At 45.9% G+C, this 18,906-nt stretch overlaps 1 protein-coding gene across 2 annotated transcripts in view; it reads left to right on the forward strand.

Moving 5' to 3' along the window:
- Window positions 1-18,906, forward strand: part of FBXO16 (F-box protein 16) — a 56,395-nt gene that overhangs the window by 26,886 nt on the left and 10,603 nt on the right. For both annotated transcript variants that reach the window (XM_077291740.1, XM_077291741.1), the window contains exons 4-6: window positions 14,101-14,307; window positions 16,803-16,967; window positions 17,054-17,271. In XM_077291740.1, the coding sequence (XP_077147855.1) occupies window positions 14,101-14,307; window positions 16,803-16,967; window positions 17,054-17,271 (590 nt within the window). The remainder of the gene's footprint in view (window positions 1-14,100; window positions 14,308-16,802; window positions 16,968-17,053; window positions 17,272-18,906) is intronic.

Consider the following 18,906-nt stretch of genomic DNA (forward strand, 5'->3'; position numbering starts at 1 on the left):
CTCCTCTGTTTTGAGGCTTTGCAGCTTTGCTTTCCTTTTTGGAAGTGCATTTGAACAGCAAGGTGGCTTGTTGTTGAAGGGAAATAGAGGAAAAAAAAATCTTTAAATCTTCAGCATAGCGAGTGTGAGCGAGCTGAGTGTGACCTGAGCGTAAGTGTGGACGGCGGTAAGTGTGACTTGTGATTCAGTGACTTTGGAATCAGGGAGTTTCCAAGGGAGGAATTGCTGTTCCAAGTGTTAATTAATACTTTGTATTTATTTTTATTTAACGTTTCTGTCTGGTGCAATCCCCATTAGGAAATGTGCTCCACTATTGTTAATGCCATCCAGTGCACATCTTGCCACATGTATGCAGTCCTTGATCAGCCGGTCGAGGGTGCATACTGCTGTGCGAGATGTGAGCACGTTGTGCATTTGGAAACCCAGATACTGGATCTAAATGTGCAGCTGGCAACACTAAGATCCATAGACAATATGGAGAGGAGTCTTCTGCTCACAGAGCAGACGCTCAATGGGATAGATGAGGAGGGGGATGGTAGGATGGAGCTGCAGGACAGTGAGGCAGTTAGCTGGGTGACAGTTAGGAAGCGGGGTAGAGGGAAGAGTGCCAGGGAGGCTAGTCCTGATCTGGCACACCCCAATAAGTTTGCTAAGTTGGCAGATGAGGGGGGTGCCAGTACAGGGGTAGCACTGCTGCAGCCAGGCATGTCCTCTGAAAGCCGGAGGAGTGACTGCTCCAGTAAGGAGGGAAATAGGAGAGCAGGGCAGGCCAGACAGGTGCTGGTAGTGGGGGACTCAATTATTAGGGGAACAGATAGGGCAATCTGTCACAAAGACAGGGATCATCGGACGGTGTGCTGCCTACCTGGCGCTCGAGTCCAACACATCGCTGATCGGGTGGACAGATTACTGGGAGGGGCTGGTGAGGACCCAGCGGTCATGGTGCACATTGGCACAAATGACAAAGTTAGAGGTAGGTGGAAGGTCCTTAAAGATGATTTCAGGGAATTAGGCTGCAAGCTGAAAGCAAGGACCTCCAACGTGGTATTTTCTGAAATACTGCCTGTACCACGTGCCACGCCAGAGAGGCAACGGGAGATTAGGGAGGTTAATAAGTGGCTCAAGAATTGGTGTAGGAAGGAGGGGTTTGGGTTCCTGCAGAACTGGGCCGACTTCTCAGTTGGCTACAGGCTCTACGCTAGGGATGGGCTGCACCTCAATGGGGAAGGTGCAGCTGTGCTGGAGGAGAAAATGGTTAGAAGGTTGGAGGAGTGTTTAAACTAGGGATTGGGGGGAGGGTATTCATTTTATAGGAGGGGAAGATAGTGCAGATAGAGACCTGGGCACAAATAAGGAAGTTGGGGGTGGCGGTGGCATGGGGGGTGGGGTTAGAACAGTTAGTAATTTAAGAAAGAATAGAGGTACAGAGAGGAACATCAAGTGCATGTATACTAATGCCAGAAGCCTCGCCAACAAAATGGACGAATTAGAACTAATCTTGTTGGAGCATAATTATGACATGGTGGGGATATCTGAGACGTGGCTGGATGAGAGCCATGACTGGGCTGTTAACTTGCAGGGCTATAGCCTTTTCAGAAATGACCGTACAGATAAGCGAGGGGGTGGGGTGTGTCTGTATGTAAAATCGACCTTAAAACCCATCCTGCGTGATAATATAGGTGAATCTAATGAAAATGTAGAGTCCCTGTGGGTGGAGATAAGGGGAGGGGGAAAAAATAATAAATTACTGATAGGGGTTTGTTATAAATCTCCAAAAATAATGGAAGCAATGGAGAATATCCTCGTAAAGCAAATAGATGAAGCTGCGACTCAAGGAGAAGTCATTATTATGGGGGACTTCAACTACCCTAAAATAGATTGGGGAACAGAAACCTGCAGTTCCAGTAAAGGTAGTCGTTTTTTGACAACTATGAGAGACAATTACCTTTCACAACTGGTTCAGGACCCAACAAGGAGGGGGGCACTGCTAGACCTAATATTAACCAACAGGCCAGACCGCATAGCAAATATAAGGGTTGGGGGTCACTTGGGGAATAGTGATCACAAAATAATAAGTTTTCATGTCTCCTTTAATAAGATGTGTAGTAGAGGGGTGACAAGGACACTAAACTTCAGGAGGGCAAATTTCCAACGGATGAGAGAGGATCTTGGTGCAATTAACTGGGACGATATCCTGAGACATAAAAGTACACAAAGAAAGTGGGAGACATTTATTAGCATCCTGGATAGGACCTGTGCACAGTATATACCGTATGGGAACAAGCATACTAGAAATAGGAGGAAACCAATATGGCTAAATAGAGCTGTAAGGGGCGCAATAAGTGACAAAAAGAAAGCATTTAAAGAATTAAAGGAAGTAGGTAGTGAGGAGGCATTAAATAAATACAAAAAATTAAATAAATTATGTAAAAAGCAAATCAAGGTAGCAAAGATTGAGACAGAGAGACTCATTGCCAGAGAGAGTAAAAATAACCCCAAAATATTCTTTAACTATATAAATAGTAAGAAACTAAAAAATGACAGTGTTGGTCCCCTTAAAAATAGTCTGGGGGAAATGGTGGATGAGGATGAGGAAAAAGCCAATATGCTAAATGACTTTTTTTCATCAGTATTTACAAAAGAAAATCCCATGGCAGCCAATATGACTAGTGATAATAATTCCCAATTTAATGTTACCTGCTTAACCCAGCAGGAAGTACGGAGGCGTCTAAAAATCACAAAAATTGACAAATCTCCGGGCCCGGATGGGATACATCCCCGAGTACTGCAGGAACTAAGTACAGTCATTGATAGACCATTATTTTTAATCTTTAAAGACTCCATAATAACAGGGTCTGTACCACAGGACTGGCGTATAGCAAATGTGGTGCCAATATTCAAAAAGGGGACAAAAACTGAACTCGGAAATTATAAGCCAGTAAGTTTAACCTCTACTGTGGGTAAAATCCTGGAGGGCATTCTAAGGGATGCTATGCTGGAGTATCTGAAGAGGAATAACCTCATGACCCAGTATCAGCACGGGTTTACTAGGGACCGATCATGTCAGACTAATTTGATCAGCTTCTATGAAGAGGTAAGTTCCGGTCTGGACCAAGGGAACCCAGTAGATGTAGTGTATATGGACTTTTCAAAAGCTTTTGATACGGTGCCACACAAAAGGTTGATACATAAAATGAGAATAATGGGGATAGGGGAAAATATGTGTAAGTGGGTTGAGAGCTGGCTCAGGGATAGGAAACAAAGGGTGGTTATTAATGGAGCACACTCGGACTGGGTCACGGTTAGTAGTGGGGTACCACAGGGGTCAGTATTGGGCCCTCTTCTTTTTAACATATTTATTAATGACCTTGTAGGGGGCATTCAGAGTAGAATTTCAATATTTGCAGATGACACTAAACTCTGCAGGGTAATCAATACAGGGGAGGACAATTTTATATTACAGGATGATTTATGTAAACTAGAAGCTTGGGCTGATAAATGGCAAATGAGCTTTAATGGGGATAAATGTAAGGTCATGTGTTGTGGATTCTGTTTGTGGGCTCCCTCTGGTGGTTGCTGCTGGTACTGGGTGACTTTGGTGGGTTGCGGCCTTTGGTTTCCACCTGTCCATCAGAGACTGGGTGTTTCCTATTTTACCTGGCCTTTCTGTCATTCCCTTGCCGGCTATCAATGTATTCAGATGTGCTCAGTTTGGTTCCTGCCTACCTGCTCCCAGATCTTTCAGGATAAGCTAAGTGCTGATTTTCAGTTGTTTGGTTTTTTGTCCAGCTTGCTTATTATGTCTCTATGCTGGTAGCTCTAGTGGACTGAGGTTCTCCCCATGTGCCATGAGTTGGCACATGGGTTCTTGTAATCTCAGGATGGTATTTTTGATTAGGGTTTTTTGCTGACCGCTCAGTCCCCTTTTGTATCTTTCTGCTTTCTAGTTTACAGCGGGCCTCAATTTGCTAAAGCTATATATATCATCTCTATGTGTGTGCCTTCCTCTCATTTCACCGTCAATACATGTGAGGGGGCAACTATATCTTTTGGGGTTCATTCCTCTGGAGGCAAGTGAGGTCTTATTTTCTCTGCAGTACTAGTTAGCTCTTAGGCTGGTGCGTGGCGTCTAGAACCAACGTAGGCACGCTCCCTGGCTATCTCTAGTTGCGTTTGTCAGGCGTAGGGCAGCGGTCAGCCCAGGTTCCATCACCCTAGAGCTCGTCCGTTATATATTTGTACTTTGTTTGTCCTGTGCTATCCCTAGCCATTGGGGATTCATGACAGTATAGCCGGCCCACAAAGTGTTAATATTTTGGGCTGAAGCAGGAGAAATAGAAGTGTTTAAGGGAAATTTTTTTTTTTTTTTCCCTTCAGAGTTTTGCTGCCTAGCCCTTAATTGCTGTCTAGCTGCTTCTTACCTCCTCTTAACCCTTGAATGGCTCTGATCTTAGCTGTTTAACATGGATGTCCAGAGTTTGGCTTCCAGCCTGAGTAATCTCGCGGCAAAAGTTCAAAACATACAGGATTTTGTTGTTCACACTCCCATGTCTGAACCTAGAATTCCTATTCCAGAGTTCTTTTCTGGAGATAGATCTACCTTCCTGAATTTCAGGAATAATTGTAAATTGTTTCTTTCTTTAAAATCTCGCTCCTCTGGAGACCCTGCTCAACAGGTCAAGATTGTAATATCTTTCCTGCGGGGCGACCCTCAGAATTGGGCATTTGCATTGGCACCAGGGGATCCTGCATTGCTCAGTGTGGATGCGTTTTTTCTGGCATTGGGATTGCTCTATGAGGAACCTAACCTGGAGATTCAGGCTGAAAAGGCTTTATTAGCCCTCTCTCAGGGGCATGATGAAGCGGAAATATATTGTCAAAAATTTCGGAAATGGTCGGTGCTTACTCAGTGGAATGAGTGCGCCCTGGCTGCAAACTTCAGAAATGGTCTTTCTGAGGCCATTAAGGATGTTATGGTGGGGTTCCCTACGCCTACAGGTCTGAATGAGTCTATGGCTATGGCCATTCAGATTGATCGGCGTTTACGGGAGCGCAAACCCGTGCATCAGTTGGCGGTGTCTTCTGAACAGGCACCTGAGACTATGCAATGTGATAGAATTCAGTCCAGAAGTGAACGGCAAAATTATAGGCGGAAAAATGGATTGTGTTTTTATTGTGGTGATTCAGCTCATGTTATATCAGCATGCTCTAAACGCACAAAAAGGGTTGATAAATCTTTTGCCATTGGTACTCTGCAGCCTAAGTTCATTTTGTCTGTGACTCTGATTTTTTCACTGTCTTCCATTTCCGTCGATGCCTATGTGGATTCGGGCGCTGCCCTGAGTCTTATGGATTGGTCATTTGCTAAACGCTGCGGTTTTAGTCTGGAGCCTCTGGAAGTTCCTATTCCTCTGAAGGGAATTGACTCTACACCATTGGCTATGAATAAACCGCAGTACTGGACACAAGTGACCATGCGCATGACTCCCGTTCATCAGGAGGTGATTCGCTTCCTTGTACTGTATAATTTACATGATGTACTAGTGCTTGGTCTGCCATGGTTACAAACTCATAATCCTGTCCTGGACTGGAAAACAATGTCTGTGTTAAGCTGGGGATGTCAGGGGGTTCATGGTGATGCACCTCCGATTTCAATCGCTTCATCTACTCCTTCTGAGATCCCTGCGTTTTTGTCTGACTATAGGGATGTTTTTGAGGAGCCTAAGCTCAATTCGCTCCCTCCTCATAGAGAGTGTGACTGTGCTATAGAATTGATTCCTGGCAGTAAGTTCCCTAAGGGTCGTTTATTTAATCTGTCACTGCCAGAGCATACTGCTATGCGGAATTATATTAAGGAGTCCTTGGAAAAGGGACATATTCGTCCATCTTCGTCCCCTCTGGGAGCAGGTTTTTTTTTCGTGGCAAAAAAAGATGGTTCCCTGAGGCCTTGTATAGATTATCGCCTTCTGAATAAGATTACAGTCAAATATCAGTATCCATTGCCATTATTAACTGATTTGTTTGCTCGCATTAAGGGGGCTAGGTGGTTCACTAAGATAGATCTTCGCGGTGCGTATAATCTGGTGCGGATAAAACAGGGTGATGAGTGGAAAACCGCATTTAATACGCCTGAGGGCCATTTTGAGTATTTGGTAATGCCTTTTGGACTCTCCAATGCTCCGTCAGTCTTTCAGTCCTTTATGCACAATATTTTCCGTGAATATCTGGATAAGTTTATGATTGTGTATTTGGATGATATTTTGGTGTTTTCTGATGACTGGGAGTCTCATGTTCTACAGGTCAGGAAGGTGTTTCAGGTTCTGCGGGCCAATTCTCTGTTTGTGAAGGGCTCAAAGTGTCTCTTCGGAGTCCAGAAGATTTCTTTTTTGGGGTACATTTTTTCTCCTTCTACTATTGAGATGGATCCCGTCAAGGTTCAGGCTATTTGTGACTGGACACAACCTACATCTGTTAAGAGCCTTCAGAAGTTCTTGGGGTTTGCTAATTTTTATCGTCGGTTCATTGCTAATTTTTCCAGTATTGTTAAACCTTTGACTGATTTGACTAAAAAGGGTGCTGATGTTGCTGATTGGTCTCCTGCGGCTGTGGAGGCCTTTCGGGAACTTAAGCGCCGGTTTTCTTCTGCTCCTGTGTTGTGTCAACCAGATGTTTCACTTCCTTTTCAGGTTGAGGTTGATGCTTCCGAGATTAGAGCGGGGGCAGTTTTGTCACAGAGACGTTCTAATGGCTCGGTGATGAAGCCATGTGCATTCTTCTCTAGAAAATTCTCGCCCGCCGAGCGCAATTATGATGTGGGTAATCGGGAGCTTTTGGCCATGAAGTGGGCATTTGAGGAGTGGCGTCATTGGCTTGAGGGTGCTAAACATCGTGTGGTGGTCTTGACTGATCACAAGAATCTCATTTACCTTGAGTCTGCCAGGCGTTTGAATCCTAGACAGGCTCGTTGGTCGTTGTTTTTTTCTCGTTTCGATTTTGTGGTTTCATACCTGCCAGGTTCAAAGAATGTGAAGGCAGATGCTCTTTCCAGGAGTTTTGTGCCTGACTCTCCTGGAGACTCTGGGCCTACTGGTATCCTTAGGGATGGGGTAATATTGTCCGCCGTATCCCCAGACTTGCGACGTGCATTGCAGGAGTTTCAGGTGGATAAACCGGATCGTTGTCCACCAGAAAGACTGTTTGTCCCGGATGATTGGACCAGTAGAGTCATCTCCGAGGTCCATTCTTCTGTGTTGGCTGGTCATCCTGGAATATTTGGTACTAGAGACTTGGTGGCCAGGTCTTTTTGGTGGCCTTCCTTGTCTAGGGATGTGCGTACCTTTGTGCAGTCTTGTGAAGTGTGTGCTCGAGCTAAGCCTTGCTGTTCTCGGGCCAGTGGGTTGTTGTTATCCTTGCCCATCCCGAAGAGGCCTTGGACGCACATTTCCATGGATTTTATTTCTGATCTCCCGGTTTCACAGAAAATGTCCGTTATCTGGGTTGTGTGTGACCGCTTTTCTAAGATGGTTAATTTGGTGCCCTTGCCTAAGTTGCCCTCCTCCTCTGAGTTGGTCCCTTTATTTTTTCAGAACGTGGTTCGTTTGCATGGGATTCCGGAGAATATCGTTTCTGACAGGGGATCCCAGTTTGTGTCTAGATTTTGGCGGACGTTTTGTGCCAAGATGGGCATTGATTTGTCTTTTTCGTCTGCATTCCATCCTCAGACGAATGGCCAGACGGAGCGAACTAATCAGACCTTGGAAACTTATTTGAGGTGTTTTGTTTCTGCTGATCAAGATGACTGGGTTGCTTTTTTGCCACTGGCCGAATTTGCTCTTAATAATCGGGCTAGTTCTGCCACGCTGGTCTCTCCTTTTTTTTTGTAATTCGGGGTTTCATCCTCGTTTTTCCTCTGGTCAGGTGGAGTCTTCGGATTGTCCTGGAGTGGACGTGGTGGTGGACAGGCTACATCAGATTTGGAATCAGGTGGTGGACAATTTGAAGTTATCTCAGGAGAAGACTCAGCAGTTTGCTAATCGCTGTCGCCGCGTGGGTCCCCGACTTCTTGTTGGGGATTTGGTGTGGTTGTCTTCTCGTTTTGTCCCTATGAAGGTCTCTTCTCCTAAGTTCAAGCCTCGGTTCATCGGTCCTTATAGGATCTCGGAGATTCTTAACCCTGTATCTTTTCGTTTGGATCTCCCAGCATCGTTTGCTATTCATAATGTGTTCCATCGGTCGTTGTTGCGGAGGTATGAGGTGCCCGTTGTTCCTTCGGTTGAGCCTCCTGCTCCGGTGCTGGTGGAGGGAGAATTGGAGTATGTTGTTGAGAAGATCTTGGATTCTCGTGTTTCCAGACGCAAACTCCAGTATTTGGTTAAGTGGAAGGGTTATGGTCAGGAGGATAATTCCTGGGTGGTCGCCTCCGATGTTCATGCGACTGATTTGGTCCGCGCCTTCCATAGAGCTCACCCTGATCGCCCTGGGGGTTCTCGTGAGGGTTCGGTGACCCCTCCTCAAGGGGGGGGTACTGTTGTGGATTCTGTTTGTGGGCTCCCTCTGGTGGTTGCTGCTGGTACTGGGTGACTTTGGTGGGTTGCGGCCTTTGGTTTCCACCTGTCCATCAGAGACTGGGTGTTTCCTATTTTACCTGGCCTTTCTGTCATTCCCTTGCCGGCTATCAATGTATTCAGATGTGCTCAGTTTGGTTCCTGCCTACCTGCTCCCAGATCTTTCAGGATAAGCTAAGTGCTGATTTTCAGTTGTTTGGTTTTTTGTCCAGCTTGCTTATTATGTCTCTATGCTAGCTGGTAGCTCTAGTGGACTGAGGTTCTCCCCATGTGCCATGAGTTGGCACATGGGTTCTTGTAATCTCAGGATGGTATTTTTGATTAGGGTTTTTTGCTGACCGCTCAGTCCCCTTTTGTATCTTTCTGCTTTCTAGTTTACAGCGGGCCTCAATTTGCTAAAGCTATATATATCATCTCTATGTGTGTGCCTTCCTCTCATTTCACCGTCAATACATGTGAGGGGGCAACTATATCTTTTGGGGTTCATTCCTCTGGAGGCAAGTGAGGTCTTATTTTCTCTGCAGTACTAGTTAGCTCTTAGGCTGGTGCGTGGCGTCTAGAACCAACGTAGGCACGCTCCCTGGCTATCTCTAGTTGCGTTTGTCAGGCGTAGGGCAGCGGTCAGCCCAGGTTCCATCACCCTAGAGCTCGTCCGTTATTTATTTGTACTTTGCTTGTCCTGTGCTATCCCTAGCCATTGGGGATTCATGACAGTCATGCACTTGGGTAGAAGTAATAAGATGTATAACTATGTGCTTAATTCTAAAACTCTGCGCAAAACCATCAATGAAAAAGACCTGGGTGTATGGGTGGATGACAAACTCATATTCAGTGGCCAGTGTCAGGCAGCTGCTACAAAGGCAAATAAAATAATGGGATGCATTAAAAGAGGCATAGATGCTCATGAGGAGAACATAATTTTACCTCTATACAAGTCACTAGTGCGACCACACTTAGAATACTGTGCACAGTTCTGGTCTCCGGTGTATAAGAAAGACATAGCTGAACTAGAGTGGGTGCAGAGAAGAGCGACCAAGGTTATTAGAGGACTGGGGGGTCTGCCATACCAAGATAGGTTATTACACTTGGGGCTATTTAGTTTGGAAAAACAAAGGCTAAGGGGTGATCTTATGTTAATGTATAAATATATGAGGGGACAGTACAAAGACCTTTCTGATGATCTTTTTAATCATAGACCTGAGACAGGGACAAGGGGGCATCCTCTACGTCTGGAGGAAAGAAGGTTTAAGCATAATAACAGACGCGGATTCTTTACTGTAAGAGCAGTGAGACTATGGAACTCTCTGCCGTATGATGTTGTAATGAGTGACTCATTGCTTATATTTAAGAGGGGACTGGATACCTTTCTGGAAAAGTATAATATTACAGGGTATATATATTAGATTCCTTGATAAGGCGTTGATCCAGGGAACTAGTCTGATTGCCGTATGTGGGGTCGGGAAGGAATTTTTTTCCCCATGATGGAGCTTACTCTTACCACATGGGTTTTTTTTGCCTTCCCCTGGATCAACATGTTAGGGCATGCTAGGCTATGGGTTGAACTAGATGGACTTAAAGTCTTCCTTCAACCTTAATAACTATGTAACTATGTAACTATGACGGCCTGAAGTCTGGGGCCCATGGACGTCACCATCGCTGGTCTCCTCCGGTGTGAGGCTTTGCAGCAATGATGGCCTGAAGCTTGGGGTCCATGGACGTCACCATCGCTGGTCTCCTCCGGTGTGAGGCTTTGCAGCAATGACGGCCTGAAACCTAGGCGCCATGGACATCACCATCGCTAGTCTCCTCCGTTTTGAGGCTTTGCAGCAATGACGGCCTGATGCCTGGGGTCCATGGACGTCACCATCGCTGGTCTCCTCCGGTGTGAGGCTTTGCAGCAATGACGGCCTGAAATCTAGGCGCCATGGACATCACCATCGCTAGTCTCCTCCATTTTGAGGCTTTGCAGCAATGACGGCCTGAAGCCTGGGGTCCATGGACGTCACCATCGCTGGTCTCCTCCATTGTGAGGTTTTGCAGCAATGACTCTCTGAAGTCTGGGGTCCATAGACGTCGCCATCGCTCGTCTCCTCTGGTGTGAGGCTCTGCAGCAATGTTGGCCTAAAGTCTGGGGTCCATGGACGTCGCCATCGCTGGTCTCCGGTGTGAGGCTTTGCAGCAATGATGGCCTGAAGCCTGGGGTCCATGGACGTCACCACCACTGGTCTCCTCTGGTGTGAGGCTCTGCAGCAGCGATGACCTGAAGTCTGGGGTCCATGGACGTCGCCATCACTCGTCTCCTCTGGTGTGAGGCTCTGCAGCAATGACAGCCTGAAGTCTGGGATCCATGGACGTTACCATCGCTGGTCTCCTTGGTGTGAGGCTCTGCAGCAATGGCGGCCTGAAGTCTGGGGTCCATGGACGTCGCCATCGCTTGTCTCCTCTGGTGTGAGGCTTTGCAGCAATGATGGCCTGAAGTCTGGGGTCCATGGACATCGCTAGTCTCCTCTGGTGTGAGGCTTTTGCAGCAATGATGGCCTGAAGTCTGGGGTCCATGAACGTCACTATCACTGGTCTCCTCCTGTGTGAGGCTTTGCAGCAGTGATAGCCTGAAGCCTGGGGTCCATTGACGTCACCATCGCTGGTCTCCTCCTGTGTGAGGCTTCGCAGCAATGATGGCCTGAAGTCTGGGGTCCATGGATGTCAAAGTCACTGGTCTCCTCTGGTGTGAGGCTTTGCAGCAATGATGGTCTGAAGCCTGGGATCCATGGACATCACCATCCCTGGTCTCCTCTGGTGTGAGGCTCTGCAGCAATGATGGCCTGAAGTCTGGGGTCCATAGACGTCATCATCGCTGGTTTCCTCTGGTGTGAGGCTCTGCAGCAATGATGGCCTGAAGTCTGGGGTCCATGGACATCACCATCGCTGGTCTCCTCCTGTGTGAGACTTTGCAGCAATGATGGCCTGAAGCCTAGGATCCATGGACGTCACCATCGCTGGTCTCCTTTTGTGTGAGGATTTGCAGCAATGACGGCCTGAAGTCTGGGGTCCATGGACGTCACCATCGCTAGTCTCCTCCGGTGTGCGGCTTTGCCGGCTTTACTGTTTTGACTTCAATGTTGCTTGTTTATATTTCTGCCTTTTGTCTTCAGCCTGTGAAATGCGTCTCGATCAGCTGAGATCTGGTGAAGCCTCGGCCATTGCAGAATACTCCACTTCATGAGAGCAAATAGAGAGGGTTGACCACAAGGTGCAAACCATTAATCAGCCTGAAAAATAGAAAGGCCATATTAGACTTTGCCAAAAAAACATCTAAAGAAGCTGCCAGTTCTGGTTTACACCTTGTGGTGAACCCTCTCTGTTTACTCTCATGAAGTCTTCTCTTTTTGATAGACTTACATACTGAAACACCTACTTCCTGGAGTTTGTTCTTCACTTGGGTGGATGTTATGATGGAGTTTTTCTTCACCACGGAAAGGATTCTGCCATCATCCACCACTGTTGTCTTTCGTGGACGTCCAGGCCTTTTGAGTTCCCAAACTCACCAATGTCCTTTTTTTTTTTTTTTTTGCAGAATGTACCAAACTGTTGATTTGGCCGCCTCTAACATTTTTGCTCTTTTATGGATTTTTTTTTCAGCCTAATGATGGTCTGTTTCTATTCCATTGAGAGCTCCTTTGACCGCATTTTTTGGGTTCACAGCAACAGCTTCCAAATGCAAATGCCACGCCTGGAATCAGCTTCAGACCTTTTAGTGGATTAATTGATGATGGGTTAATTAGGGAATAGCCCATGCAACCTATTAATAAGCTTTTGAGATTATTTCCAATTACTTTTAGTCCCTTTAAAAAGAGGCAGCTACATATTAACGAGCTGTAATTCCTAATCCCTTCCTCCAATTAGGATGTGACTAGCCTGAAATTAAAGCCGAGAGGTGACATTTTACCCCCAGATTAATTATAGTACTTAAAATATGTTTTGGTAAAAAGCAAAAATGCAAAAATCTTGTGTCACTGTCCAAATATTTCTGGACCTAATTGTATACATACATAACATTCAGGTTTTAAAAGCTGCCAGTACCGGACACTCTTTAGTCTGGAAATCCAATGTTGATGCCGGATTGTCGGACGTTTTCGGTACTTTTAGTTCTAATCCGTTCATCTCCCTGGACAATGACATCCCTTAGTAGAGGAAAGTTCTACTTTTCAGCTCCTTCTAGAGCCGAGCAAACATTTGTCCAGCGCAGGTGTCTGTATGGAGGACTGTATGCTCAGCAAATGATGGGAGGCACTGACCAGAGGATGATGGAGGAGGTCCCCCATGCATAGACAGACACGTAAAGGGGATGTCCAACAGCAGGATCACCTACAAAGACTGAACACTTTTCATAGTTGAGGGTTTGTCACAATGTATCAGTGCAGGTAGTCCGCTGTGAATTTACAGGACTGAGATCTGAGACATGACTCACAGAGACGCGCAAAAATCAGTGACTTCTTGGCGCCAGTTCTATGGTGTAAAATGCCCAATGGAACGCCCTATAAAAGTTTTGGGAATGTTGCAGCTCAGCAAAGCTGATCCTTCTCTCCCCGATAATCACCTCTCAGGTGTCCCCCCATATACAGTACATTAGATTGACTAATGGCCCCAGTATAACCGGCAGATTTTGCCAACACTAATCAGCACTGTCAATCAGATTTTTCAAAAATTATTTTATGTTTCGCCCTCGAACTTCCCTGAATTCAGATCCTCTCTGTCTGAGCTCTTTGGAAATTCCAGCATATAGAAGTAAGAGGTTCTGCAGCGCCGGGGACTGAGCCTGTAGGTAGAGTGCTGATTGATGCCCCATTACGGAAAGTAATCTGAGATCTGATGACCTGTGTACCCAGGCTACGGCCCTGACACCTGTACAATGGCCTCTTATTGCGTGGGGTCTTTGATGTACTAACCAAGAACCCCATCCATCAATCAACCCCTTCTCCTGGCCCCACCTTAATTAGCCTCCATTACATGAAGCCGTAATTAGAAACTTTTCAAAAAAGCATCGTAGACTTTAATAAGATGGTTCCCTTCAGGTTCATTGCCTTGTTGGGGCCAAACGGGGGCAGACATAAAATTGGTGGAACCTGGACAGCTTCACAGGGGCCCTATTGTAAACGGGGCCACTACCACCTCCAAAGCAGGTGGGATTGTGCATTATGATGAGCTATTGGACTGCAAGGGGCCCATATACCATTTTTGTACAGGGGCCAATTCCTGGGCCCATCCACGGTGACTACTATCCACAGCTCACATCCTTACTTCCTGTGCTGAGGATTTCCATCTGCAAAACTTATGCTGGATTTGCAGTAGTGCCATAAAGCGCATTGTTTCAAGAGGAAACGCCATTGGGGGACATGCCACCAGGGTCCGATCGTTATGGCCCCCGTTCAATGAAACAGTGGCGCTAGAAATACTCCATGCCCCTTCCTCTTCCGACGTCTCCCCAAAGCTTGTTCTACCCATTAGTAATTCTGCCATTTTTTCCTTCCGCTCTCAGTTTGACAAATGGTCGGACGCCCAAAGACGCCGCGTCCTGTGTGACCTGTTGGAGCGATGCAGTGTGTCGCAGCTTCGATTCTGCAGTGGCCATCTCCAGGAGAAAGCCCCCCGAGACGCTGTGGATTTCAGCACGGTGCTCCCGAGAGTTCTCAGCCTCTACATCTTCTCCTTCCTGGATCCTCGCAGCCTCTGCCGCTGCGCACAGGTGGGCACACAGTGGCCATTATAGATTAAGATCCCGCCCACGCGGAGCCCGGCATAGTCTAATCCAGTAAAAGAAGCGGTCATTCCCCGAGTAGTCAGGGAATAGTCCCGAGAGACACAAAGTTCTCACCTCTGCACTAGAAAGGGACACTGAAATACCCCCGTAAGGTGCCTATTCGGGGTAGACCACAAGTAGCAGCTTGCGGCTTCATTCTGTTAGCTTCATCTAAAAGGGATGTCAAAGTCAAATACACAGAGGGCCAAATTAAAAGCTCGGTAAAAGTCGGGACCAACCTTGATATTTATTAATAAAATGTCTACAATTGAGGAAGTTTTTCCTGATCATCAAATATTAAGATGAACTTTTTCATATGGAAACAAATTGAAAGGGGTTGTCCCACAAGCAAAGTACAATTTAATTAACCGATTTTAGAATAATATAATAATATAATATGCTAGGTAAGAGCAGTAAAAGCAGATGGCCCAATGGCCTAATATAAATATGCAATAACAAAGGATAAAAAAGCTTGAATAATACAGATAATAAAGTATGATGAAAACACAAATGCCCCCAAACTCAGTATGATACTCCCACAGTGAACTCCTGTACAGTATTTATTTTCCAAATGCACGGTATGGTGACCCTACTGTACCCCCTCCCTCAATCCACCTACAAGGAATGGTGACTCCATCACAGTATGATTCTCCAACTGTATATAATGGTAAACGCTATAATGACCCCATATAGTCCTCCATACAGTATAACAGGGCCCTGTACTGCCTTCCATACAGTATAATGGCCCCATATAGTGCTCCATACAGTATAATGGCATCACATAGTGCTCCATACAGTGTGATGACCCACATAGTGCTCCATACATTATAATGGCAACACATAGTGCTCCATACAGTAATTGCCCCACATAGTGCTTCATATAGTATAATGGCCCCTCACAATGCTCCATACAGTATAATGGTCCCACATAGTGCTTCATATAGTGTAATGGCCCCTCACAATGCTCCATACAGTATAATGGTCCCACATAGTGCTTCATATAGTGTAATGGCCCCACATAGTGCTCCATATAGTATAATGGCCTCACATAGTGCTCCATACAGTGTAATGGCCCAACATAGTGCTCCATACAGTAATTGCCCCACATAGTGCTCCATACAGTATAATGGGCCCACATAGTGCTCCATACAGTATAATGGCCCCACACAAAAACTTCCCTCTACCCGTTCCCCCGCTGCTCCTGTCTCTTCATGTTGTCTTCAGATCCTCCGCACATCTCGGTACAGCGGGCGCGTGGTAATGATGTCTTTGCTCCCACTGCCCTGAGACGTCAGACGCAGAGGTATAATGATGGGAGAGGGACCGTCAGCTGACGCTCCTTCCTCCATCATTGCCTTCAGCTGTATCGGCAGCTTGGATGCCATATAGTTAAAAGTGCGATACCGGTTGAAAGTGCGATGTCTGTCAGGGGAACCCGCCAGTCATTGCAGGCCAAATATACTCACCCTGTGGGCCCGATTTAGCCTGCGGGCCAGAGTTTGACATATCTGATCTAAAGTCAGTGGGAGAATAGATTTGCCAGATTTTTGCTCCATATTGCCAAAAGTGAATTGCAAAACTTGAGGAATCAGTTCATTTGTTAGTTATCCCTCTTCCCTTGAGTGTTGCGAACGTGTTACGTGGTCATTGTGACACCCATCACCACCACCCGATTGCAGGTTGCCAATAGGTATGCATGCATAGGAGAAAAAAAAGAAAGTTTTTTTTTTTTTTTAAATCTATAACAATAAAAGTTTTAAATCCCCTCTTTTTTTACAAGTTTTAATCCTTTTCCCTTAATAAAATTCTGAAAATGGTCCATGTTTGGTGTGGTTGTAATTGTACCGACCTAGAGAATCAGGACATCATAAAAAACAATTGCGGAATTGTATTTTACCCTCCCCCCCTTGTGAATTTTTCCCCCCGTTTTTTGTTTGGAAAAATGAAAGGGGTCATTGAAAACTAAAATAAACCAGACCTCTCACTGATGTGCCAACGAATAAACAGCAAAGTCAGGACTTGGAAAAAATTAAAATGCAAAAAAAACTAAATTTTCACCTGTCATGAGGAGTTTTCTTAAATCCCACAATGTTAAAAACATGAACGATGCCCATATTCCATGTCCTTGGAGTTTGTTGCATCCTCAGTGATTACTTTTTGGTGCCTGATCTAGTGTAGGTCGCCTGTGGGGGCTAGAGCAGAATATGAAGGAACCTCAGGGGCGGTCTGATGTTTCCAGGAAATCCTTGGATTGGTTCGCTCATCTCTACTATTTTTTAAAGTGGCAGTGTCCTTTAATATAATGTTCAGACGTCAAATATTTTCCATGCAAATTCTGCCTTCAAATTTGTAACAGTTTATACGTTTTCGAGACCATAGTAGAACAAATGTGCCTCAGTCTCAATGCCAAGCTGACCAACTTCTCATTTGGTGACATGTAGGCAAGCTGGCACTGGAAGAACCTAACAGAACTGGACCAGCTCTGGATGCCAAAATGCCTGCGCTTCGGTTGGTACGTCAATTTTTCCCCTACGCCTTTCGAGCAGGGTGTGTGGAAGAGACAGTACATAGAGATGGTGAAAGAGCTTCATGTGACGAGGCCCAAGGTGCGTAGAGTAAGCCGAGTCCTCCCGGATATTGTATCTATCTGTACAGGTTGTATAAGACCACATCTGATTCTCCTCCATTCTAGACTCCTCCGAGGGAAGACTTTGTGGTCATCGACGTGCAGCCAATTAGTAAAGAAGTTCTAGATACAAAACACACGTCTCCGTTCTCCCAGAGGACAACAAAGTTTCAGGAAGGGAAGAAGGACCTCCCACCATGGCGGTCATCTGACAAACACCCCACCGATACCGTCAGATTCAACTACCTGGATAACTATGCTCCTATGGAGCAGGCGCGGCAGGCGTAAGTCACCTGTGTCCGGATTAAGATTTTTACTTCTAATTAAAATGAATGTGCACCAATGTACAGTGCCTCGAAAAAGTCTACATACCCCTTGAACTTTTCCACATTCTTTCACTTTACACCCACAAACTTAAATGTAGCACAAATAAACAAGTATGTGCGAAGTGTGACATTGTACAGGGATTTCTAAATGTTTTAATAATATAAATCTGTGAGGTGCATTTGTATGCAGCCCCCTGAGTCAGTACTCTGTAGGACCACCTTTTTCTGCAGTTACGGCTGCAGTCTTTTGGGGTCAGTCTCTCCAGCTTTGCACATCTAGAGGTGACATTTTGCCCCTTCTTCTTTGCACACTCGCTCTTCCTCAGTGACATTGGATGGAGACGTCTGTGATCAGTAATTTTCACGTCTTGTCACAGATTGTCAGTGGGATTTCGGTCTGGACTGTGACTGGGCCGTTCACACATGAATCTAAACCCTCCATTGTAGCTCTGGCAGGAGGTTTAGGGTCGTCCTGCAGGAAATTGAATCTGTGCCCCAGTCTCGAGTATTTTTCAGCCTGTACCGGGTTTTCCTTCAGGATTGGTCTGCATTTAGCTCCATCCTTCTTCCCATCACCTAACCAGCTTCCCTGCCCCTGCTGAAGAAAGGCATCACCCCAGCATGATGCTGCCACCACCATGTGTGGCGGTGGGGATGATGATTTTAGGGTGATGTGCAATGTTAGTTTTCCACCACACATAGTGTTTTGCTTTTAGACCAAAAAGTTCTCCTTTGGTTTCATCTGACCTGATCATCTTCTCCCACATGCTCGCTGAGTCCCCTACATGGCTTTTTGCAAGCTGGAAATGGGACTTCTTGTGACTTGCTTTTGAAAATGGCTTCTTCTTGCCACTCTTACATAAAGACCATACTTGTGGAATATACGACTCAGGGCTCCTACTCACTTGCGTGAGACTCGAATGAGTCTTGCACGTCAATACCCGGCACTGCACCTGGCACAGAGGAGCGGAGCGTGCGGCTGAAAGTATTCCTATGCGGCCGCACGCTCCGATCTGAGTGCCGGCAGCAGAGCCGGGTTTTAACATACGAGACTCATCCGAGTTGCTCGCAAGTGAGTAGGAGGCCTAATAGTTGTCTTGTGGACAGATTCTCTCACCTGAGCTGTGGCTCTCTGCAGCTCCTTCGGAGTGACCACGGGCCTAATTAGTGCTCTCCTTGCTTGGGATGTCAGTTTTAGTTACTGCCATATCTTTAGGTTTACAGTTGTGCCATACTCCTTACATTTTTGGATGATGGATTGAACAGAGCTTTGTGAGATGTTCAGAACTTGGGCAATTTTATTTTTTATAACCTAACCCTACTTTACTCTTCTTCACAACTTTATCCCTGACCTGTCTGGTGGGTTCCTTGGTTTTCATGATGCTGTTTAATCGCTAATGTTCTCACACAAACATCTGAGGCCTTCACAGAACAGCTGTAGTTATACTGAGAAGAAATCATATCCAGGTGGACTCAGTTTACCAACTATGTGATTTCTGGAGGTGACTGGTCACTCAGGATTTTATTTAGGAGGATCAGACTACGGGGGCTGAATACAAATGCACCTCACAAATTAGCAGATTTCTATTTTTA

This window comes from Ranitomeya variabilis, chromosome 2 (assembly GCF_051348905.1).
Source record: "Ranitomeya variabilis isolate aRanVar5 chromosome 2, aRanVar5.hap1, whole genome shotgun sequence".
Classification (NCBI taxonomy): Eukaryota; Metazoa; Chordata; class Amphibia; order Anura; family Dendrobatidae; genus Ranitomeya; species Ranitomeya variabilis.